Here is a 25019-nt window from a genome sequence, read left to right as displayed (position 1 = left end):
GGGAATAAGCTAAGTAAATGGAGTCTAAGGTAAATTGTAAGGTGGAACAGAAAAGTGGGAAGCTATAAAGAAATATTCTAAGAGTTATACTTCATTAAAACAAAGACAAGGGTCAACTTCTACTTCTAGCAGACTACTTAGCTCATTTGATTAACTGGGTCTGTATTTTAATTATTTCATTAAAATCCTAGTACCACTACACTGTTCTCCAAAACTCAATAGTTCAAAACCTCACACACCACATAACAGCCATGTATTACATAAACAAACCAGGAGACACTCGATTCTTGCCATGGGCGGTAGGTGAACTCTTTCCGCCTGAGGCCCCGCCCCTTCTGCACGCACCCCTTGCCAGAGCCCAGAGGCCCCCCGACTCCATGGCCACCAGCCCCTGCCCCAGGCTAGCCCCTCCAGCCCCAGAGTGCTGGGAAGGCCAGCGGCATGTGGCTGCAGCCTTGGAGCGCTGGGAGGGCAGGCGGTGTGGCCTCAGCCCAAGCCGGGGCCACCCCTCAGGGTGCAGAGTCAGACGCAAGGGAGAGCCTGGGGGCGGAGCATGAGTGGGGCCACATCTAGCTGTTTGGGGAGGCACAAATTTCCCCAGTCTATGGTACTGATACAGTAAATAAAAAATGTGTGTTTTTTTTTAAATTAATGACAAAAACACCATATAAAAAATCACAGGAGGAAGCAGCTTTCCACATGGTGCTTGTGGCAGCTGACAAATACCAGACTAGGAGCCAAACACAGAAGCTGAAAACTACGACAAGATAACTAGTAAAAATTGCTGGAATGCAGGAACATTGTATGCCTTGGAAATAGCCTAAACAGACGCAGTAACCAAGGAACAGCTGCAGAGAGCAAAGAGCAGATCAAGTAGTACATTGTGCTAGAATGCGTGCCTTGTTCCCACCACCCAGAATGCCACAGGTTCATAGATATATTCTTGAGCTGAAGAAGTATGTTGTTTATCTGCTGCTTCAGTGAGTGATCAGTCCACTGAAATAGGGCACAGTATAGGGTTAAATGCAAGTGCGACACCATATTCAGGTGCTCATTTTAAGTACACTATTACAAAGTTATTCATTATATATTGCATAAACACTTTTTCTGCCTAGCACTACCATTAGTTTGCTAACTTAGTTGTTTACATGACTGGATTGCTGACCCAGTTGTTTAACTGATTGGATTGCCAGCTCAGCTTTTTACCTGGCTGCTCTGTTTCCTTACCAGACAAGCAAGCATCTTTTCACATGTCACTTTTCACAAGTGATGAAATAGTGTGAATGCTGTTCTTAAAAGTATAAATGCATTCTATTAATTTGAATAAGCATATTTCGAATTAAATGTCTCTCTGTAGTCTAATTTGATCAAGCAAGCTGTTTATATCAATAGCTAGTAGTTTTTCCAGTTGAAAAATGCTATTTCTATAAGGCCGTGAAGAATATAACATTCACTTTCTTAAGGATTGATATATGGAAAACAGTGGAAGAAAAAGAAAATAATTCAATGACTACTAAATGAATCACTGAGAATAAGAGTCTATGTGTTTGCAGAATCACAACTTAAGTATTTACAATATCCATAAATTATACATCCTCATGAAAAACAATGTTTTAAATAACCGTTTCTCATCTTTGTAATGAAAATTGTTTTATTTGGACCCATCAGAGAAGGAGATACATAGACATAGAGGGAGATGATAGAAACACAGCTGTCTGCTGTGGAGAGTTTATTGTTCTGGCAACAGACTAACATGAAAATGAGGCTTTGCACTGGGGAGGAGGGAGTGCTCAAACATTTAAAGGGACAGGACATCCCATTCTTCCACCCTCCTTAAAAAAAAACTTTGCAAACATATATACATTATCATTTATATGGCTAGCATAAAGCACTATATTACTTAACTAAAAGTTGCAGGTGGACTTCCACAGACTCTTAAATTGCAAGGGATTATTCGGCCCCATAATAGCAGAACTGAATAGCTGACTGAACAATTTATAAGTTCAGGGACACAACTGGTTTTCACACTCTCTTGGGATAATGTGGTGATGATGGTGTGACGGTGTCCTGAAAAACAGGAACAGTCAGTGGAAAGGAATCAACTGGATATGATCTCGAATAAACTGGATCTGGTACCAAAGTTTCTTCTACAAGGTAATCAAAATTAGGAGGAGGTTAGATGGGAGGAATAGAATGTTCTATTGGAACATCTCCAGTCTGCGGTTCTATTGAGACTGCAACTGTTCTAAATGCCATTTCTATAAAACACTATTGGGTAGTTTTACCCTGAACAAAATAGCTCCCATGCATTTCACAAGTTCTCCAGGTACCATTTCATTCCACAACCATAGTTGCAAGTCCATACTAAGTCTCCTACTTGAAAAGAACAATGATGAATCTGATGCCGTTGATCAACTTGCATAGCTTCAGAATTGGCTACATGTGTGGCAGCATCAGGACATAGCAGATCCCAGCAGGTATGCAAAGATTGGTTCAAGAGAAGAGTTGCAGGTGACTTCTGGATAGTAACATCTGGTGTGTTCCTGTAGCATGAAGAGCAAGAAATTGTCCAATTTCTTTTTATGGTTCAAAATAGACTTATCTCTTAAGGCATGTTTAAGTGTCTGTACAAACTGTTCAGCTAATCCTTTTGTAGCAGGATGGTAAGGAGCAGAATCTATGTGCTGAATCCCATTTGAAGCCTGGAACCTCTGAAATTCTTCAGAACAGAATCGAGATCAATTGTCATTCATCAACTGTAGTGGTAAGCCGAATTAGCTAAATAAGGTATGAAGATGTCCAGAGGTCTTGGTAGCTGTCGTAGAAGTCATTCTGAAAACTTCTGGCCATTTCAAATGGGCACTGACTATGAAAGAAACATATAACCTTCTACTGGTCCATCAAAGTCCATGTGAATACATGTTCAAGGACTCTGAGGCCATGACCAAGGGTGTAGATGAGCTGGGCCAGGATCATGCTAAATTTAATGACATGTAGTACAGGACTTCACCTTCCTCTCAATATCTCTGTTGATCCCTGGCCACCAGACATGACTCAGGGCTATGGTCTTCATCTGTAGAGTGCCAAAATGACTTTCATGAAGAGCTTCCAAAACCTGAGATTGTAGTGATTTTGGAATGATTACTCGCATTCCCCATAAGATCCAACTGTGATTCACAGATAATACATGTTTACATGAGATGAACTGTGTAAACTGGGGAGTCTTACGATCAACACTGTATCTTGTAGTACCATTTCCTTCACGAGAGAAAGCCCATCATCATTAGGACATCATCTTTTTTGATGTTTGTGCTAGTTATGGGTATTCTATCCATCAAATTGAGAGAGAACAGTTCATCTGAAGTTCCTTTGGGTTGATGGAAGCTTGGACATGGAAGGTGTGACAGTATATGAGCCTTGCTGTGCCAAGTCTCTTTATGGAATTGAATGGCACAGGAGTGAGTTGAAAGTAGCAATGCCCACAAATGATGGAATTCCATTTTTTGGTACAAAAAAATGAAAGTCATGGGTGATTATCTGTCAGCAAGGTAAAATGTCTACCATACAGACAGGTATGAAACTTCTGAATTCTGAAAATAATGAATGTAACTGTGACATGTTCTCTGGTGGAGCCATTTACTTAATTAAGCCCAGGGCACCAATTAATTGTCCAAGGTAGTCAACTGAAGATTTGAAAAATCATACTTTGTTTACGGTCCCTTCAGAATCTCATCCATGGTTTTCTGGAACAGGGCAGGTGCTAATGTAATACCAAAAGGCAACCTGTTGTAACAAAACAAGCCTTTTTGTATGTTCCTTGTGAGATATTTGTAAGATGCTGGTTCAAATTCCATTCAAAGGTATGCATTAAACAAGTCCAATTTACTGAAAGACTGTTCTGCACTAAGAGTAGCAAACAAATTTTCAATACAAGATAGTGTATACTTGTCTGTACATAAAGCTGGATTCAATGTCACTTTGAAATCACCACAAATTCAGACAGAGCCATCCTTCTTGATCACTATTACGATGAGGAAATGAAACTGGTGACAAGAGTCCAATGTTCATAAAACAGGCCAAATCAGCTTCTACAAGAGGCTTCAGAGCATAAGGCACTGGGCTGGCAATATTTTGGCTGGCTGTCAGACTTAACAGTGAGCTGCATATGTTGCTCACCTGTCCAAGTTCTTTCTCAAAAACCGTGGAGTGTCTTTCCAGTATTCCTTGAAAAAAGTGAGGTGTTTTCTTGAGCAGCTTGATCTCTCCCCTATTCACTTTGGGCTTCTCAATCCAAAATTTGACAAATATGGGTGGCTACTTTCCCTCAATTACATACAAGGTTAAAATGACTGTCAATTGAGTTGATATTTCACCTGGATTATTCCTTTTGGAATTAATTTTTCTCTGGTATGAGTCTTCAAAAGAGTGGCTGTTTCTTCCACAGAAACTTGTGACAAGTCTGGTGAGAGGTAGATGCAGAAATCAGTGAGACAGCAGCTCCAGTATCAAGCTCCATTCTTGTGGGAACTCCCTTGATCTTGTGTGACTTAGATGCCATCTCTGACTCCAGCTTCCAGTATGTTTAGTGTATAGGTCTTCATCAGAGTCACTAGTCCTCTTATCTTTTTCCACATTATTCATTCCCAAATTCCACCCTTTATTGCAGGATTGGAATGACCCTCAATAGGACATCTAGTTCAGTCCTCTGCACTCAAGGCAGGACTGAGTGTTGTTTAGACCATCCATTACAGGTGTATATCTAACCTGTTCTGGATCTGATTGTTGTGTAACCCAGAGACAAATTGATCACCCAGGGCATCACTTAATGTTTGCCCAAACTGACAGTGCTCTGACAACTTCTGTAGAGCAGCCACAAATTGTGCTACTGACTCTCCTCTTGTCTGATGTCGCTGATGAAACTGACATGATTGTGCTATAATCGATGGGATAAGAGAAAAATGTTCCTGAATTGCTGCAGGAACTGAGGCATACATTGCAGTTCTAGTCACAGTTGGAGACAATAGCCCACACAGCAATCTGTATGCCTTTGGACCCATCACTGTCAGCAAGGTTGAAACTCTTTGTCCATCTGCAATGGAGATGCAAACTACAAATTGCTCAAAATATTCAAGGTACACCACCTATGATTCATGTTTTTTGTTGAATTCACCAACTTTGCCACAAAAGTTGCCCTATCTCTGCCCTCCTGTTGGACTTTGCACTCCCCTGGATGTCTCTGCTGTCATAAGGAAACTTTTCTGTTTGTTTTGAACTATTTGTGCTTGATTTTTCTCTGTTCTTTGTGCACTTATCCTTCAGAATACAGAAATTCTTCCTTTATGGCTGCACTTAGGCTCCCTCTGCTGGCTCAAGGCTCCCTAGTGCAGGCTCGCTCGCTCTCTGTATGCCTGCTTGCATGTGGTCAGCCAAGATGGCTGCTTGCAGGATTGTCACTGCTGTCTCTAGCAGCTAGACAGCAAGATCAGAAAACTCATCTTGTGTTCTGGCCTTAATGTCCAACTTCCCTTTCTCTAGCCGGCTGGTTCCACCTGTACCTAAAGCAAAATTCAGCAGCAGTCTGCCACCACGTGCTTGTAGATGAACTTCTTTTCTTTTCATTATTATTATTATTTAATTATTTATTTATTAATTTGTGGTTACTTTTGCTTCTTCTTGGTTGGGAATGGAGCACCGTATACTCATGGGATAGAAGATCCACATTGCCCATATATTATATTTGGACCCAGCAGAGAATAGGGACGTCACTCATCTGGTTTTACATTGAACCGTTCTCTTTTTGGCTGGTTTGCCCTTCGTCCTGTACTTTAACGAAACCACAAATGGTTTTGTCCAGTATCGGATGGGAGACTCTATTTTCAAGAGCAACCCTCCACCCCTACCATTGTGACTGTCATGCCGATAGGGGTGGAGTGGCATTCTTTTGAAATTGGAGTTCCCTGTGCACTGTGATGTGTGCAAGGTCACACCGGTGAGGGTAGGGCCATTTAGGCAGAAGCCAGACTACACCTTTCCTGAAAGTGCTGGTATTCCAGGAATATGCGCATGCCCACCTGAGAAAAGAAAGAGACAGACACAGGGGAGCTCATAGAAACACTGCTGTCTGTTATTGAGACATTGTTCTGGAAACAAAACAGAAACTAACAAGAAAGTGAGGCTTTGTGCTGAGGATTGGGGAGTGCTCAAACATTTAAAGGCACAGGATAAATGTTTTAAGGGGAACAAAGGTTCAAAATTACTTTGACAGAAAAGTAAAAAAATGCATATTAAAATTATTGAAACCATACACAATTTACAATGGATCAGCAACTAGCTGGTGTGACTGCAGTAAACATTGGTCCTCTGTTTGAAGAGGCAATATTTACTTATATGCTGCAAAATTATTTTCATATATTATTTCCTACAGACCCAAACACAGCAGATTTCCTGGAACCATAGCAACCAGCTCATATGTGAAAGATATATATTGTGCATAGCACAGAGGTAGTGATATCACCAGAAGGCAGTAGGCAGTAAGAATGTGGAAGATAATGGGAATGTAGTCCAGACTCTGACAAGAGATCATCCATGAAAGTTGATGGTTATCAGAGAAGTACAAGATGAAATGATAGCTTCCTTGGAATGTGTATAAATTAATCTATTATGTGCCACATTTAACAGTTCTTATACAGTTTTTGTCCATTGGTACCCATCCAGCTGTGGAATAGTGCTTTCACTCACTTTTTGAGGCACTTCTTATTGGAAATTCTGTGTTGTAATATCAGTGGGAGTCACTAGATGGCATTATTACCAGCACTTGAGAGACAAGGTGGGTAAGGTCTCTCATATCCTGGGACCAACAAGACTACAATAACACAGAAGATTATTACAAATAGTCTTACAATTTCTGTTTTAGCTAAATCTGTAGACAAATCTTGGAAAAATGGTGTTCGTTTGTTATGGTGCAGTTAGTTTAGAAGCTGTTGCAATAAGATTTGTTCACTGTTTCAGTCTTTCTCTCATTTTGTAGAGTGAGCAGCAATGACTCATATATTAACGTTGCTTAATACTTTCTATTATAAGAAAAAAAAATAAGAGCCCTAGCTCTTCAATGATTTTCAGTAGAACTTTGAAATTTGGAGGGGGCAATGGTCCTGGGGCCAACTGAAGTGTGTTTTCTGGACCCTTGAAAATCAGTTCAGATTTGGCCAAAATATAAACTATTGAAAACTGCCATTCCCATCTGTGGTTTGCATAGTTGTTTGTTTTTTGGCAGGCTGACAAGAGGTGTCAATATTCTATTCTGTATCGCTGTGTATGCACTACCCTTGTGTCATGCGCATCATTTCTCATAGGGCTACAACTTCCCAAATGACACAGAAAAAAACCTGATCATCATCCTACAGTTGCCTCCTCATCAAAACATTCTTGAGACATGAGAATGTGCACTGTGCTAGCAACCAGGAGACCATTCATTTTAGATTCACTTCTGTCAAGGTTCCTCCCCCACTCTGAACTCTAGGGTACAGATGTGGGGACCTGCATGAAAAACCTCCTAAGCTTATCCTTACCAGCTTAGGTTAAAACTTCCCCAAGGTACAAAATATTACCCCCGTTATCCTTGGAATGGCCGCTACCACCACCAAACTAATACTGGTTACTGGGGAAGAGCTGTTTGGACGCGTCCTTCCCCCCAAAATACTTCCCAAAACCTTGCACCCCACTTCCTGGACAAGGTTTGGTAAAAAGCCTCACCAATTCGCCTAGGTGACTACAGACCCAGACCCTTGGATCTTAAGAACAATGAACAATCCTCCCAACACTTGCACTCCCCCTTTCCTGGGAAATGTTGGATAAAAAGCCTCACCAATTTGCATAGGTGACCACAGACCCAAACCCTTGGATCTGAGAACAATGAAAAAGCATTCAGTGTTTTACAAGAAGACTTTTAATAAAAAATAGAAGTAAATAGAAATAAAGAAATCCCCCCTGTAAAATCAGGATGGTAGATATCTTACAGGGTAATTAGATTCAAAAACATAGAGAACCCCTCTAGGCAAAACCTTAAGTTACAAAAAAGATACACAGACAGAAATAGTTATTCTATTCAGCACAATTCTTTTCTCAGCCATTTAAAGAAATCATAATCTAACACATACCTAGCTAGATTACTTACTAAAAGTTCTAAGACTCCATTCCTGTTCTGTCCCTGGCCAAGACGACTACAGACAGACACACAAACCCTTTGTTTCTCTCCCTCCTCCCAGCTTTTGAAAGTATCTTGTCTCCTCATTGGTCATTTTGGTCAGGTGCCAGCGAGGTTACCTTTAGCTTCTTAACCCTTTACAGGTGAGAGGAGCTTTCCCCTGGCCAGGAGGGATTTCAAAGGGGTTTACCCTTCCCTTTATATTTATGACACGCCCCCCAAATCTCAGCTAGGGTGAAACACTGGCTGGGATTTCTTCCTGGAGCTCTAGGAAAACAGAGTTAATAAGACACATGCATCTCTAAATATACTACCAAGTACATAAGGACTAACAATATTTTCCACATCTCAAGGACGATTTTAACCAGTTGATTCTGGGAAACTTTCACGGGAGAGTGCATCAGCTACTTTATTAGAAGCTCCTGAGATGTGTTGGATGTCGAAATCAAAATCTTGGAGAGCTAAACTCCACCGAAGAAGTTTTCTGTTAGTTTCTTTGACGGTGTGAAGCCACTTTAGTGCAGCATGGTCGGTTTGCAGGTGGAAACGCCGTCCCCAAACATATGGGCGTAGCTTTTCCAGAGCGTAGACAATGGCATAACATTCTTTTTCAGTGACTGACCAGTTGCTTTCCCTCTCAGACAGTTTTTTGCTGAGAAACACTACAGGGTGGAATTCTTGATCAGGTCCTTTCTGCATTAAAACTGCTCCCACACCACGCTCGGATGCATCTGTGGTTACTAGGAACGGTTTGTCAAAGTCTGGGGCCCTTAGTACAGGGTCAGACATGAGTGTCGCTTTAAGCTTGTTAAAGGCCTTCTGACACTTTCCGGTCCACTGAACAGCATTTGGCTGTTTCTTTTTGGTTAGGTCTGTCAGTGGGGCAGCGATTTGGCTGTAGTGCGGTACAAATCGTCTGTAATAACCGGCCAAGCCTAAGAAGGATTGAACCTGTTTCTTTGACTTTGGGACAGGCCACTTTTGGATAGCATCCACTTTGGCCTGTAGGGGGCTGATAGTTCCTTGACCCACCTGGTGTCCAAGGTAAGTCACTCTGTTTAGGCCTATTTGACACTTCTTAGCCTTAACAGTTAGTCCTGCCTCCCTTATGCGCTCAAGGACTTTTTGTAGATGTTCCAGGTGGTCTGCCCAGGAATCCGAAAATATGGCCACATCGTCAAGGTAGGCGACTGCATATTCTCCTAATCCCGCTAGGAGACCATCTACAAGTCTTTGGAAAGTGGCGGGTGCATTTCGCAGCCCGAAAGGGAGTACATTAAATTCATACAGCCCGAGATGTGTGATGAAGGCTGACCTTTCCTTGGCAGATTCATCTAGCGGTACCTGCCAGTACCCCTTGGCTAAGTCCAAGGTAGAGATGAACTGGGCCCTTCCCAGTTTCTCTAATAGTTCATCTGTGCGTGGCATGGGATAGTTGTCTGGGCAAGTTACAGCATTTAGCTTACGGTAGTCCACGCAAAAACGTATTTCCCCATCTGGTTTGGGAACTAGAACCACTGGAGATGCCCATGCACTTTCAGAGGGGCGGATTACCCCCATCTGTAACATATCCTGGATCTCCCGTTCTATAGCAGTTTTAGCTTGAGGAGACACCCGGTAAGGTTGGACCCTAATTGGGTGAGCATTACCTGTGTCAATGGAGTGGTATGCCCGTTCAGTCAGTCCTGGGGTGGCTGAGAACGTTGGCGCGTAGCTAGTGCACAGCTCCTGGATCTGCTGTCGCTGCATACGCCCAAGGGTCATGGAGAGGTTCACCTCTTCCACACCACCAGCACATTTCCCTTCGTAGTAGACACCTTCAGGCCACTCAGCGTCGTCTCCTCCCTGGGCTGTAAACTGACAAACCTTTAATTCTCTGGAATAAAAGGGCTTTAGAGAATTAATATGATACACCTTAGGCTTTCGGTTGGAGGTGGGGAATGCTATGAGATAATTAACAGCTCCCAGGCACTCCTGGACCACGAATGGCCCTTCCCACGATGCTTCCATTTTATGGGCCTGGAGCGCCTTTAAGACCATGACCTGGTCTCCTACTTTGAAGGAACGCTCTCTGGCATGTTTATCATACCAGGCTTTTTGCTCTTTTTGAGCATCCTGTAAGTTTTCTCTAGCAAGGGCTAAAGAGGTTCGGAGGGTGTTTTGTAGGTTGGTTACAAAGTCCAGAATGTTAGTTCCTGGAGAAGGTGTAAATCCCTCCCATTGCTGCTTCACCAACTGCAATGGCCCCTTAACCTCACGGCCATATACAAGTTCAAATGGAGAAAACCCTAAACTGGGATGTGGTACAGCTCTGTAGGCAAAGAGCAACTGCTGCAATACTAGGTCCCAATCATTGGAGTGCTCATTTACGAATTTACGTATCATGGCCCCCAAAGTTCCATTAAACTTCTCCACCATGCCATTTGTTTGATGATGGTAAGGAGTGGCAACCAAGTGATTTACCCCATGAGCTTCCCAAAGGTTTTTCATAGTTCCTGCCAGGAAATTAGTCCCTGCATCTGTGAGGATGTCGGAGGGCCAACCTACCCTGGCAAAAATGTCTGCTAGGGCCTGGCACACACTTTTAGCCCTGGTGTTGCTTAGAGCTACTGCTTCCGGCCATCGGGTGGCAAAATCCATGAAAGTCAGTATGTACTGCTTTCCTCTGGGTGTCTTTTTCGGAAAAGGACCCAGAATATCCACAGCTACTCGCTGAAATGGAACTTCAATGATGGGGAGTGGCTGGAGAGGAGCTTTGACCTGGTCTTGGGGTTTTCCCACTCTTTGGCACACCTCACAAGACTGGACATAGGTAGAAACATCCTTGCCCATTCCCTCCCAGTGGAATGACCCCCCCAAACGGTCTTTGGTCCTGTTCACCCCAGCATGGCCACTAGGGTGATCATGGGCTAAGCTCAAGAGCTTGGCCCGGTATTTAGTTGGAACTACCAACTGTCTCTGAGGATGCCAGTCTTCCTGGTGTCCCCCAGAAAGAGTTTCCTTGTATAAAAGTCCTCTTTCTACAACAAACCTGGATCGATTAGAAGAGCTGAGAGGCGGTGGGTTGCTCCGTGCCGCCGTCCAAGCTCTCTGGAGGCTTTCATCTGCTTCCTGTTCGGTCTGGAACTGTTCCCTTGATGCTGGAGACATCAGTTCCTCATTGGATTGGGGACATAGGCTTGGTCCCTCTGGAAGCGATATAGGGGATGGAGCTGTTTCTGTTGACTGTGAACCGCTCTCCGCTGGTGCACGATGTTGGGATTCAGGCTCCGGCTGAGCCTCTTGTGTAGGGTTATCGGCTGCTGCCAGTTCAGGTTCGGTGGGGCCCTCTGGTGTTGAGGTTGCAAGTACTGGATTCAGTGCTGACACGGGGTCTGGTGTTGGTTGTTCGGCTGGTTCCGGTTCTGGGACTGGTTCCGTCTGGGTCTCTGGGACTGGATGCACTACTGCTGTTGCAGACATTGGCCTGGGGTCCAGGTCCATCACCTCTGACTGGGTCCTGATAGAAGTTTCCGGAACAGAGCTAGGCCTCACGGCTTGTTTAGCCTGGTTGCGGGTGACCATTCCCACCCTCTTGGCCTGCTTCACATGATTGGCCAAGTCTTCCCCCAACAGCATGGGGATGGGATAATCATCATAGACTGCAAAAGTCCACATTCCTGACCAGCCCTTGTACTGGACAGGCAACTTGGCTGTAGGCAAATTGAAAGAGTTGGACTTGAAGGGTTGAATCGTCACTTGGATCTCTGGGTTGATTAAATTGGGGCCCACTAAGGAAGCATGGATAGCTGACACTTGTGCTCCGGTGTCCCTCCACGCGGTGACCTTCTTCCCACCCACACTCACAGTTTCCCTCCGCTCCAAGGGTATCTGGGAGGTATCTGGGCCTGTGGACCTCTGGTGTGATTCCGGTGCAATGAACTGTAATCTGTTGGGGTTCTTGGGGCAGTTGGCCTTTACATGCCCCAGCTCGTTACACTTAAAACATCGTCCAGCTGACGGGTCACTGGGGCGAGGAGGGTTGCTGGAGAACGGGGTGGTGGGACGATAAGGGGTCTGGAGGGTTCTTTGGGAGGTAGGTGGGGCTTTGGGCGGCCCCCGGTAATAGGGTGTGGTCTGGGGTGGTCCCTTCTGGTCTCCGCTCCAACTGCGACCAGTTTTCTTCTTCTCTGCCACCTCCACCCATCTGGCTCCAATCTCTGCCGCCTCAATTACAGTTTTGGGTTTCCCATCTAGGATGTATCTTTCTATTTCCTCAGGAACACCCTCTAAGAATTGTTCCATTTGCATTAGGAAGGGCAAATTTACTGGAGATTCAACACTTGCTCCTGATATCCAGGCATCCCAATGTTTTACAATGTGGTAGGCATGTCGGGTAAATGACATGTCTGGTTTCCACCTTAGGGCTCTGAACCTCCGACGAGACTGCTCGGGTGTTATCCCCATTCTGACTCTCGCCTTGGATTTAAACAGTTCATACTTGTTCATATGTTCTTTAGGCATTTCAGCTGCCACCTCAGCTAAGGGTCCACTGAGCTGCGGCCTCAGCTCTACCATGTATTGGTCAGTAGAGATGTTGTACCCAAGGCAGGCCCTTTCGAAGTTTTCTAAGAAGGCCTCAGTATCATCACCTGCCTTGTAGGTGGGGAACTTTCTGGGATGGGAAGTGGTACCTGGAGAAGGATTGCTAGGGTTTGTTGGTATATTCTGCTGGGCCTTTATCCTCTCCATCTCCTCCACATGCTTCCTTGCCTCCATTTCCCTCTTGTGGGCAGCCTCCTGTACCTCCTTCTCCAGCCGCATGAGTTCTATCTGTCTTTCATGTTCCCTTTGTTTTTCCTCAGCCTGAAATTTGGCTAATTCCAGCTGTAGTCGAGCTGAGGATTTGGCCATTCTAACCTCTCTGTTTTTAACTAACTTTACACCCGAGGTTTAGAAATAAACAAACAAAACTTGGCTGTAAAATTTTGCTGTGCTGGAATAGAATACCTATTCTCTGATGGTGATTGTCAGCCTACAGAAAAAGACAATTCCCTTGTCTCTGCTCTGGGCCCAAATTAAAGCAAAAAACCTCCAACTACTTGGAAAACTGCTTACCCAGCCCAAAGAAAAAAAAAATTTCTTTTCAAACCTGTACTCCTTGTAAAACAAAAAAAAATCAAAATCCTAAAAAAAAAAACCCTGCCACTTTTGTCTCCAGGCAAATGGGTAGAGCACACACCCCCTATTTACTTTTAGGAAGAAAAGAAAAAAAAAAACCTCTGGGTTGGAAGACTGTGAATTTCCCTGCAGGAGTTAAGTACCCTGCCTCCAGGCAAGAAAACCTGCAATTCACAAGATAATCCCCTTTTGTCTCTGCTTGGCCACAAAGCAGAGAGAAACCAAGCTGCTTTCAGTTTCAAAGCTGCCTTCTGGACTTCCTAAAAATTCCTTTTTAAAATCTGTATTTCTAGTTCAAAAAATCTCAACTGGATCTCAAAATGATTTCAGGTTAATCCCACCACTGTGCCACCATGTCAAGGTTCCTCCCCCACTCTGAACTCTAGGGTACAGATGTGGGGACCTGCATGAAAAACCTCCTAAGCTTATCCTTACCAGCTTAGGTTAAAACTTCCCCAAGGTACAAAATATTACCCCCGTTATCCTTGGAATGGCCGCTACCACCACCAAACTAATACTGGTTACTGGGGAAGAGCTGTTTGGACGCGTCCTTCCCCCCAAAATACTTCCCAAAACCTTGCACCCCACTTCCTGGACAAGGTTTGGTAAAAAGCCTCACCAATTCGCCTAGGTGACTACAGACCCAGACCCTTGGATCTTAAGAACAATGAACAATCCTCCCAACACTTGCACTCCCCCTTTCCTGGGAAATGTTGGATAAAAAGCCTCACCAATTTGCATAGGTGACCACAGACCCAAACCCTTGGATCTGAGAACAATGAAAAAGCATTCAGTGTTTTACAAGAAGACTTTTAATAAAAAATAGAAGTAAATAGAAATAAAGAAATCCCCCCTGTAAAATCAGGATGGTAGATATCTTACAGGGTAATTAGATTCAAAAACATAGAGAACCCCTCTAGGCAAAACCTTAAGTTACAAAAAAGATACACAGACAGAAATAGTTATTCTATTCAGCACAATTCTTTTCTCAGCCATTTAAAGAAATCATAATCTAACACATACCTAGCTAGATTACTTACTAAAAGTTCTAAGACTCCATTCCTGTTCTGTCCCTGGCCAAGACGACTACAGACAGACACACAAACCCTTTGTTTCTCTCCCTCCTCCCAGCTTTTGAAAGTATCTTGTCTCCTCATTGGTCATTTTGGTCAGGTGCCAGCGAGGTTACCTTTAGCTTCTTAACCCTTTACAGGTGAGAGGAGCTTTCCCCTGGCCAGGAGGGATTTCAAAGGGGTTTACCCTTCCCTTTATATTTATGACAACTTCTAATGACTATTAATAATTCTGTACCCTTCACAGCCCTTATTATTAAACAAGGTCTCATATTCCACTGTGGGATCACACAAATTGGCACTAGATCTAGAGAGACAGATCTAGATCTAGAGACAACTAGACATTGTCTCTAATGTGACACATCTAAATCTCATCCAAGTTGCCACACTATCTCTCAGAAAGAACCTCTTTTTGTTTTTCAAATGGGACTAGTCAAGTGCCTTGTAAAAATCTATCATATCTAGCAAACTTGTGATCTTATAAAAATTATATCAAGTTCATCTGACAAGATCTATTTGCCATAAAACCATATTGATTGGCATTAATTATGCAACTATCATTTAATTCCTTACTCAACCATTCCATAATTTTGTCCAGGATAGATGTTATGCTAATTAGCCTATAGTCTTCTTCCACAGCACCTTCAGTGCTCCTGCTCAAAGATTTGACTAGAACTTTATTATGCTAAGCTAACACGTTTTGGTGATCTCTTGACATCCGTAGTATAGGCCCTTCCCTTACTACCTGAATTAAACCAATCAAAAGCTATTTTCGATGTGCAAGGACAGTGCTAGTAAAAAGAAAATGTGACTAATGTTTTGGTGTTTAAAGGTATTTGCTGTATGAAGGTTTGTCTGGCTTGAAAATGATAATGCACCTCTAAAATTGAATCTTGAGAGTATAATTGCCAAAATTGACAAAACTGCACATTATCACTATTGTAGATCACTTAATGTCCTCTACTGTTATCCCTACGCACTTGGGAAATCTCAAGTTTTAATTGTTTTCTATGCTTCAAAAATTATAGCTATTTTATACATGAAAAATGAACAAAACACCTTCATTCAAGTAAAGACATTTATAAATGATCCTAAACATTGATAATACACTGAGTTATTCTAATTATCCAATTATGTTCTAGTTTAACAAAATCCTATAATCTGTAATTGTAAGCACAAATGGGCAGACGTGGTCATTATTTTCAGAAAAGATCTATCTGAAGTGAAGTTAATATGAGGAAAAGTAGAAAGTAAAATGAGTGTTGCATGTATAATGCTAGGATTATTCTACAATTAATTAATTAATCTCAAATTATTGTTTTGCCAGTATTATGCATCTGCAGCCATGCCATGCTTGTATAAATTGCATTAAACATTTAGACGTTTAGTTGGTGAGTGTAAGCTTTCTTAATGGAGCTCTGTCTTGGACTTTGGCCAGTGCCTGAACATTATCTGTAATTTGTTTTTTTAGCAGTTAGACTGGAATTCCGCCAGTTTTCTAAAGGACTGACTAATCTCAAATTTAAGAAGTGTTGAATAGTCTTTGGAATTCTTCCTCTGTATTGTATTCACTGCCTTAATTAATTTAGCTGGCAATAGAATTATTCTATAGCCAAAACAGACAGTGTTTGCTAAATTGAAGGCAGCTTCTTTCATCTGTGTGTGTGTGTGTGTGTGTGTGTGTGTGTATACACGCTGAAATATCAAAGAGCTCTTGGATTTCAGTTTCCTGCAGCCCCCATTGGCCTGGAACGGTGAACCGCGGCCAGTGGGAGCTAGGATTGGCCGGACGCTGCAGGTGAACAAACCATCCCGGCCCGCCAGCAGCTTTCCCTGATGGGCTGCGTGTCAAAGGTTGCCGATCCCTGGTCTAGTGTGATATTCTGTATACTACAATTCATAGACTTTCCCCAAAATAATTCCTAGAGCACAACTTTAAAAAAAAAGTCTAATTTTGATTTAAAAATTGTCAGTAAATACATCATGACCCTTGGTTAATTATCCCAGTGGTTAATTATTCTCATCATTACAAATGTACACCTTATTTCCAGTCTGAAATTCCTAGATAGAAAAGCCCATTCTTAAATATTTTTCTCCATGTTGATGCTTATATATTGTAACCAAGTCACCCATTAACCTTTTCTTTATTAAGCTAAATGGATTGAGATCTTTTAGCCTATCATGCTAAGCCACGTTTTCTAGTCCTTTAATCATTGTCATGACTCTTCTCTGAACCTTCTCCAATTTATCAGCATCTTTCTTCAATTGTGGGTACCAGAACTGGGCACAGTATTCCAGCAGTGGTTGTGCCAGTGCCTAATACAGAAGTAAAATTAGCCTCTCTACTCCTACTCAAATGTCCCCTGTTTATGCAACCACGATTTCACTAGCTCTTGTGGCCCCAGCATCACACTGAGAGCTCATATTTGGCTGATTATCCACCACAACGCCAAATCTTTCTCAGAGTCACTGCTTCCCAGGATAGAGTCCACTCTCCTGTAAGTATGGCCCCAGTTCTTTATTCCTAGATGTATACACTTAGATTTAGTCATATTAAAAGACATATTATTTGTTTGTGCCTATCATACAAAGTAATCCAGGTTACTCTGTATCAGAGACCTGTCCTCCTCCTTATTTACCACTCTCCCAATTTTTGTGCCACCTGCAGATTTTATCAATGAAGATTTTATGTTTTCTTTCAGGTCATTGATAAAAATATTAAATAGCATAGGGCCAAGAACAAATCCCTGTGGGACCCCGCTGGAAACAGACCTGCACTATGAAGATTCCCCATTTTCAGTTACATCTTGAGATCTCTCAATTAGCCAATTTTAATCCATGTAATGTGTGCCATGTTAATTTTACTTTGTTCTAGGGTTTTTTTTTTAAATAAAAAATGTCAGAAGGTACCAAATCCAATGCCTTCCAGAAGTCTAAGTATGTTATGTCAACGCTATTACCATTATGAACCAAACTTGTAATCTCAGCTGAAAAAGATATCAAATTAGTTTGACAGGATCTATTTTCCATAAACCCATGTTGATTTGCATTAATTATATTAGCTTCTTTTCATTCTTTATTAATTGAGTCCAGTATCACTTGTTCCCTTATTTTTCCACAGATTAATCTCAGGCTAACAAGTCTATAATTACCCAGGTCATTTACCCTTATTAAAAATTGGCACAACATTAGCTTCGCCAGTGCTCCAAGACTTATTGAAAATCAATATTAATAGTCCCCGAGCCACTGAGACAGCTCTTTTAAAAGTCTTGGATGCAAGTTGTCTGGACTTGCTGAGTTTAAAAGTGTCTAACTTTAGTAGTTTGTTTAACATCTTCCAGAGATATTAGTGGAATGGAAAGAGTGTTATCCTCACCATATGATGATATTATATCTGTGCCTCCCTCCCAAATACATAACAGAAATATTTATTGAACACTTGTTGGATGATATAGCAATGTTGGTTCATGTTCTGTCCTCAGCTACCAGTTCAGTGGGTGTAGCATCTTTATTCCTTAAGATAGAATTTAGTTGATCAGAGTTGTGAAAAAACTAGGTTGAAAATATATTTACAAAATACAGTACCACCATGTTAATGCCCCCTTTGGCTCAGGTTTTGACAAGCATTCAGTCAGTCAACAGTAATGTTAGGAGAAGGAACTTTTATTTATGTAAATATGGGTAACTCTGTGATCCAGTGTATTTACACACATTTATGGATATTCATGACAAAAGAGCCTGAATTCCCATTCTAATATATTCTGGCTTTGTATATTTGTAACGGAGCTAAGAGACTAGAAGAATGTAAGAAAGTGTTACAAGGACTGGCTTCTTCAAACTAAAATTTAAGTTCAGCATTACTTTGGGATAGAATAGTGAAGACTCTGTGCTATAGAACAGCAGTCAGGAAACTCTGGAAAAAGAGAAGGAACAGGAAGTTCTTTCTTCCAATTGGTAGCTACAGGGTGGTGGAGCTTTAAAGTTTTAAGACTTGTGAACAGGCAGAGTTTCTACCCTGTTATCAAGAGATCACAACATCTTTGAGGGCTTGTCTTAATTAGAAAATTATATCAAATTACAACACGATATTGAAGAGTCATATTAACTAACATGATGCTGACCAGAACATTGTAGTCACTGTACACAGCAAAAAATCATGTTTGACATCATTTTAGCTGGTTGTGGGTTGCCTAAGACTAGCTGAAATCAGGCTGACCATGACTAGTCCCTGTCTGAGGAGTTGTGGTCACAGAGTTGTAAAACAATGTAATTTCTAATAAAGAGAATCCCAAGTTTAGTGTCCAATCTCACCTCCCTTCCCAGGATTTGGTTTAGCTATTAATAACGTAGCACAAACCTCAGCCTAAACTTCCTCCCTGACCTTAGCTGTCATTAGTTGTTGGGTGGTTGATTGATTGTGGTTTTTGTTTGTTTTGTTTTGCTTTTTCCTTCAGACATTTCCATCCCATTTATATATGGTCGGAGTTAATTGGACCCACCTGCTAGCATGATTGAACAATCATTATACTGAATCTAATATAGAATTTTTGAACTAAGTGATTCAGGAAAAAAGGACTGCATTCTTACATATGGTCTGAGAAGTTGCCACACCTATTACAGAGGCTGATATGATAGATGGAGCTTCCAGGAGGAGTTTGGGGACAGTATGCATGCAGGAGAACTGAGCCACTCAGCAGGGCTCTGCCCTGACTAGCAGTTAGTCTAGCAGGAAGGTTTTTCTTATCTTAGTCCTTTAAAATGGTGGTTCTGTGGCAGAATCCTGAGGCATTTGCTTCCTCTGCTCAGGGAAATGTTTTGTCTTTGACCAATGGGATAGGGTCAGAATAGAACCCAGGTAACTTGTACATCAAAAGGCTGGATCACAGGCCAGTCTTGAGCTGTCCCTCTTCCTCATTTCTTTCTCCAGCCCCACAGCCAAAAACAATTTTATGAATACCATATACGCTAAATTTCAGAAATGCAATTAATGTATCATACACCTTTGACCACTTCACCTGTTTTCTATCTACTAATCCATTTCCCAAGCTATATATCCCCTGCCACAGCAACATTTCCTTCTCCTTCCGCCAGTCTGGCATCAAACACAGACATATACTGATAGACATACAATAGGCAAGAGTTCAAGTCATTTCGATTCTCTTTCATTTTATTTTCATATCTTGTACAGTAACTTTTTGAACATGTGCTGTAAGAGAGACAAATCTGTTCACTTACATTTACCATCCGTAACTACGGTAATCAAATAAAATGATGGTGTAAGCCTGAAAGGAAAAAAATAGATTTTAGCCCCTTATGTATTAAATACTCAGCTTTTAGAATAATTGTAAGGTATTAAAATGCATTGCCTTATGCTTTTCATACAAGTAATTTATAATGGTTACATTGACTTTCTTTTTTTTTTCTTGATAGCTGTATCTTGTGGAAATCCTGGCACCCCAGCCAATGGCATGATAATATACAGTGATGGGATATTATTCTCGAGCTCAGTCATCTATGCCTGCTGGGAAGGTTACAAGACTTCAGGGCTAACTACTCGACACTGTACAGCCAATGGGACATGGACTGGCACTGCTCCAGACTGCACAGGTCAATAACTGACTTTTTGTCACAATAGGATTAAAAGAGAGTAGGATGTTATTAACTTGGTAAACCATTATCTCCTACTTTTAAATAAGCACACTTCTCAGAGGGTAACATGCACACACATTCATTAATAAATGTTGGACTTTTTTCATTTTTTGTTATGATTACTTCCAAAAAGTAGCTCTACAAGGTAGAACGGTAGAAAACTCTTAGTATCTAAGATATGCTTTAGTCAAACACAGTATTAGTCTCAATACAGGGTAAGTAGTTAAAATGTAATGGCCTGTGATATACAGAAGGTCAGACCAGATAGTCCCCTGTGGCCCCTGTGATATACAGAAGGTCAGACCAGATAGTCCCCTCTGTGAATCTATGAACCTTTCTATAGCTCTGTCTGTTATATTACAGAAGTTAGAAAATGTTCTATGTAGCTTGAATACAGAAAATTGCTTTCATTCCAGTGCCTGTTAAATTAAATATTATTCCTCACAGTAGCAAAAATACATATTGTTTAGATACCTTGGGTTATTTCATGTTTGATTATTTCAGTATTATATTTTGAAACATCGCCATTTTTAATTATGTCCTTATGTTGCTTTTTCAAGATTTTCTGTGAATTTAGGAACAGGTAGTTGAAGCAAAAACTGCTCTGAAAAATTAGCCTTTATAGTCTAGTTCTGTTTCTAAAACTTGTGCTGGACATGGTTCAGATTTGGTTTTTACAGTGTTTGTGAGGATCTTAGCTGCAGAATTATTCAGAAGAAAGTAACAGTGAAATACCCCATATGACACTAGTGAAAATTGCTTTGAGTTAACATTTTTATCTATTAGTCAAGTCACAGGAAAATTTCAGAATGAAGTTATTTGACTATCCAAAACAGATTATATTTGATTAAACCCTAAAGGAACTTTAAACCACAAGTACTGTATTTACTATAGATCTTAAAGCAACACTAGTGAAATATGTTTAAGAACAACTGTAAAGTGAATACTGGCCCAGATCTTTATTTTACAGGGTTTGTATCTAAAGAAACAGGTTTTTTCCTGATCGTTTACAAAGACGTTCTGGAAAATTACTTCTAGAGAACTATTGTGAAGTAAATTGAAACAGCAGATTTGTGGACATTTTTCTTCAAGAGAGAACCTACAAGGCATTCAGGATGGAGTGAACAGTAGAGTAAAAACAATTAAAACCAATTATGTTTGAATATATTGTACACATTAACATAAATGGTGTATACTGTTAATAGAAATATACAATACATAGACATATATATTAAATATTAAATTGATAGGTACAAATTTTGATGTGTGCTGAACTTATAACTCCCACTGACTTTGAGGTCAATTTTGCAGGGTGCTGAGCACACCCTGTGAGGTGTTGTGTTCTTTTCACGCCCAGTGAAGTCAATTACAGTGAAAGGCATTCAGCTGCTTGTGTATTCTGACCCGTCAGTGGGAACTACAGGGGTTGATTAGGTGTCCAGAACTTTTCCGGATTTGTTCTATAGTGTTTTGGGCCTTTAATAGTGTTCTGCAGCATAATATGGAGTACCAAGATTCACAAAAAGTCCTAGGGACAGAAAGTAGAGCTAAATTCTGCCTTCACCTCCATCCTATGCAGCTCCACTGATTTCAGTGTGCTTATACAGGTGAAAGTCAGGGCAGAATTTCAGCACTGCAGGAATTTTCAAAAGAGCCTAAATGGGACTTGTGTTCCTAAGTCACTTAAGCTCTTTTGAAAATCTGATCCCTTTTTGATGGTCAGGCTGATAAGGAGACCGGAGTTCTGTGAAGCTCAAATAGGAGAATATAATGTGTGTCACAAAACAGCAACAACTTTAAGGCCCTGATTCAGTTCCTGTTGAAGACATTCAAAATCCCCATTGATATAAATGGGAGAAGGTTCAGGCTTTACCTGATTGATAAAAACTTTCAGAACCCCATGAAGACTTCCTTCCAGGCCTACTTGGTCACAGTCATATGTGTTTTTTCCACTAAACAATAGAAACAAGGTGCACATTCTGACCTCAGTTACACTGGTGTAAATGCAGAGTAACTCTATTGACTCAAATGGAGTTGCATTACATTACATTTATATAAGTGTTACTCAGTGAAGAATTTGGCCCAGGATATTTAGTACTTTTTAAAATAAAAAAAATGTTTGTTTACCTTTTAATGTTTTCAGATAAAACAGCTGGATCAAAGTCGCTTTGCTGCTTGTGTATGCTAGAAAAGGGACATTGTGTGTATGAGCAAATGTGTTCACGTGTACTTAGTTTTTTTAAGCTTTATTTATATAGGTGGTGAAGTAAGATTCTCTTTCTTCACTAGTAATCAGCTGTGGAGATCCAGGTGGAATAGCAAATGGTATGCAGTTTGGAACTGATTTTATCTTTAATAAGACAGTCAGCTATCAGTGCAACCCAGGATATTTGATGGAGCCTGTCAGTTCATCCACTATACGTTGTATGAAAGACAGCACTTGGAACCAGAGTAAACCAGTCTGCAAAGGTTTGTTTTGTAACTTAAGTAGCTTGCAATGACTGTTCTGATACTATATATAATATTAATATTTGTATTATTAATTATGAAGGGGAACAATTTGCATAACCACTTTTAAGATAGATAAGATGCAAACCATTAATATACTGCTGAGACAGTCAGATAAGAGATTTTAATCATGTAGTTATTTGTGCCCTACATAAGATGTAATGAGGAGACTGACAGAGAACTGACTTGAAATTTATTAGAGCCACAACAATATGTGTTAAATATTAGAGCAGAAGGCTGAAAATACTAACAGTGACATCCTAACCCTGCCCCCAAAGCCAAGTTTGTGGCAAGAAAAGGATTCTCCAGCACAGTACTGTGGAAGACAGCTGAAAGGCTACCTTCTGAGGACCTTATTGCAAACCCTGTTGTAAGGGGCATGACAAGGACAGGGCTGGAGGTGGGAGAGGTGTGTCAGGGGTCATAGCATGCAGTACTGTGCAGATTCTGGGTCACCACTGCAGCCCATAGGATAGCCTGGGGAGGCTGCCATAACTTAGGGTCCCAGGCCTGTATAAGTTATGTCATGAACATCTCCAGCCCTGAAGTAGCCCAGAATTGGGGTGGCAGGATGTGAGCTCCAAATTCTGTGCTGAACCTCTTAGAAGTACAGCACAAGATCTCATTAATAATTAAATGTTAGTTTATGTGATTGGCTGACCAAATTTTTATTTATAATGGTGTTGGAGGCATCAGCTGAATTACTTTATATTTGCATAGTGTGTGGAAGGAAGCAATATTTTTAAAGATACTTTTCTTTAAAAATAGACTTAATTTGTTTTAGTTTCCATCAATTTGAGCATCCTCTGGAAAACACTAGCCCACATAGCCCCTATATTTTAAGAGTTGAATAGAGCTATAGCGACATAATTACCAGTAAAGTCAATATCAGGTGAATGACTACAGCCTTAGATGACTTAGAAAAAGGGATCTTATATGAGTAAAATCAGAGAAAGATCCTTAAGATTTTTCCCTTAATTATTGTCCCAAAGCAGAGTGATGGTGAAAAATGGTCTAAAATTTTAATAGTAACAGAAAATTAACTGTATTTCAATTTTTTATTGATTGATCATGTATGTTGTTTGTTTTGCTATGTTTGTCTCCCTCCTTTGTAACTCTCAATGTTGATAAAATTTAACGTGCACATGTGTGTATTTAATGTGTGTGTACCATGGAAAAGTCAAAATGTGCATCCTCTCTTGGGGCAAAACTGTTCCCAATAAGTTTTGATTACAGAAGCATGACTATCTACAATATTACATTTAGTATAAATCCTATAACATCTGTATATTCTCTCTTTGTTTCAATAGCTATCACATGTGGCCCACCTCCACAAGTGCTACATGGAAAAGTAGAAGGATCAGATTACCGTTGGGGGTCCAGTGTAAGTTACAATTGTGCAGAGGGCTATCAGTTATCCAATGCAGCTATTCTTTCATGTGAAGGACGAGGTGTATGGAGGGGAGACATCCCACAATGTCTGCGTAAGTATGAAGATAATGGTGTGTGGCTGAACCACCTCAAGCTCTGATTGCCTCATTTCTCACAAGCTAAATATGGTCAGGCTCATTCAGAATAGGACATGAACTTCCTAAACACAAACAAACAAACCAACCCTGGGAACTGAAATTAGGTGGTGCTATTTATTTGTCAAATGAAGTTCTTCCCTGACTCAGTACTGAATCAGTGCCATAGGTTGAAATTAGGAGCAGTATACTGCTGTGCATGCATTTTTTCTTTCAGATAAAATGTAAAATAGACATCCCTGACCACTGTGGCTATTCAAGACCTTCATTCCTGAACAACCTCTTTACCAACTCTCTGCTTGTTACACAGAGATTTGCATTTCCACCATGATCTCTCACTCTCTGTTTGGACTCATATCTCTAGCTCTCTTTCTGTCAACCTTACTCGATGTCCTGCCACCAACTGAAAACCGACATAGCTAAAATGAACTCCTTAGCCATCTAATCCTAAATCTTCCTTTTTTCTTCCTTTTCTGTTACCATTTCCAGGTTCATCATTAAGCTCCTCAACCCTTAAGCTCATAGCATCAGTATATTTTTTGATTCCTCTCTGTCCCTTTCTGTCTCTCTCTGTCTTCCCACTCCCCCAACTGAGAAACCATCTTTAAATCCTGCTCATGTTTCCTTGACAGCCTCTCCAAATTCTGTCCATTTTTCTACATTCTCACAACCTGAACTCTTATCTAGTGCTGATCACCATTAAATGCTAAAATTGGGCTACTTTGAGAATAATATGAGGGCAGTATTTTCAGAGTTGGTATCTAAAGCTAGTCATCTACATCCATATTCAGGCACCTAAATTAAAGTGGCCTATTTTGTGAGTGCAGTCTTGTGCCTGCAGTTTCTCGCAATGGAGGCAAATAGTTGTGAGCACAAATGTTACCATTTGTACATCTGTGT

The 25019-nt window shown here is 41.0% G+C and overlaps 1 protein-coding gene across 1 annotated transcript in view; it reads left to right on the top strand.

Annotated features, from left to right (window-relative positions):
* Positions 1-25019, top strand: part of CSMD1 (CUB and Sushi multiple domains 1) — a 2028540-nt gene that overhangs the window by 1963815 nt on the left and 39706 nt on the right. The window contains exons 58-60 of the mRNA XM_084623138.1: positions 19867-20043; positions 22375-22554; positions 23904-24077. Coding sequence (XP_084479264.1) covers positions 19867-20043; positions 22375-22554; positions 23904-24077 — 531 coding nt within the window. The remainder of the gene's footprint in view (positions 1-19866; positions 20044-22374; positions 22555-23903; positions 24078-25019) is intronic.

This window comes from Lepidochelys olivacea (assembly GCF_965140295.1).
Source record: "Lepidochelys olivacea isolate rLepOli2 genome assembly, chromosome: 3".
Lineage (NCBI taxonomy): Eukaryota > Metazoa > Chordata > Testudines > Cheloniidae > Lepidochelys > Lepidochelys olivacea.
Note: the sequence above shows the minus strand (reverse complement) of the source record. Positions and strands in the feature narration are given on the sequence as shown.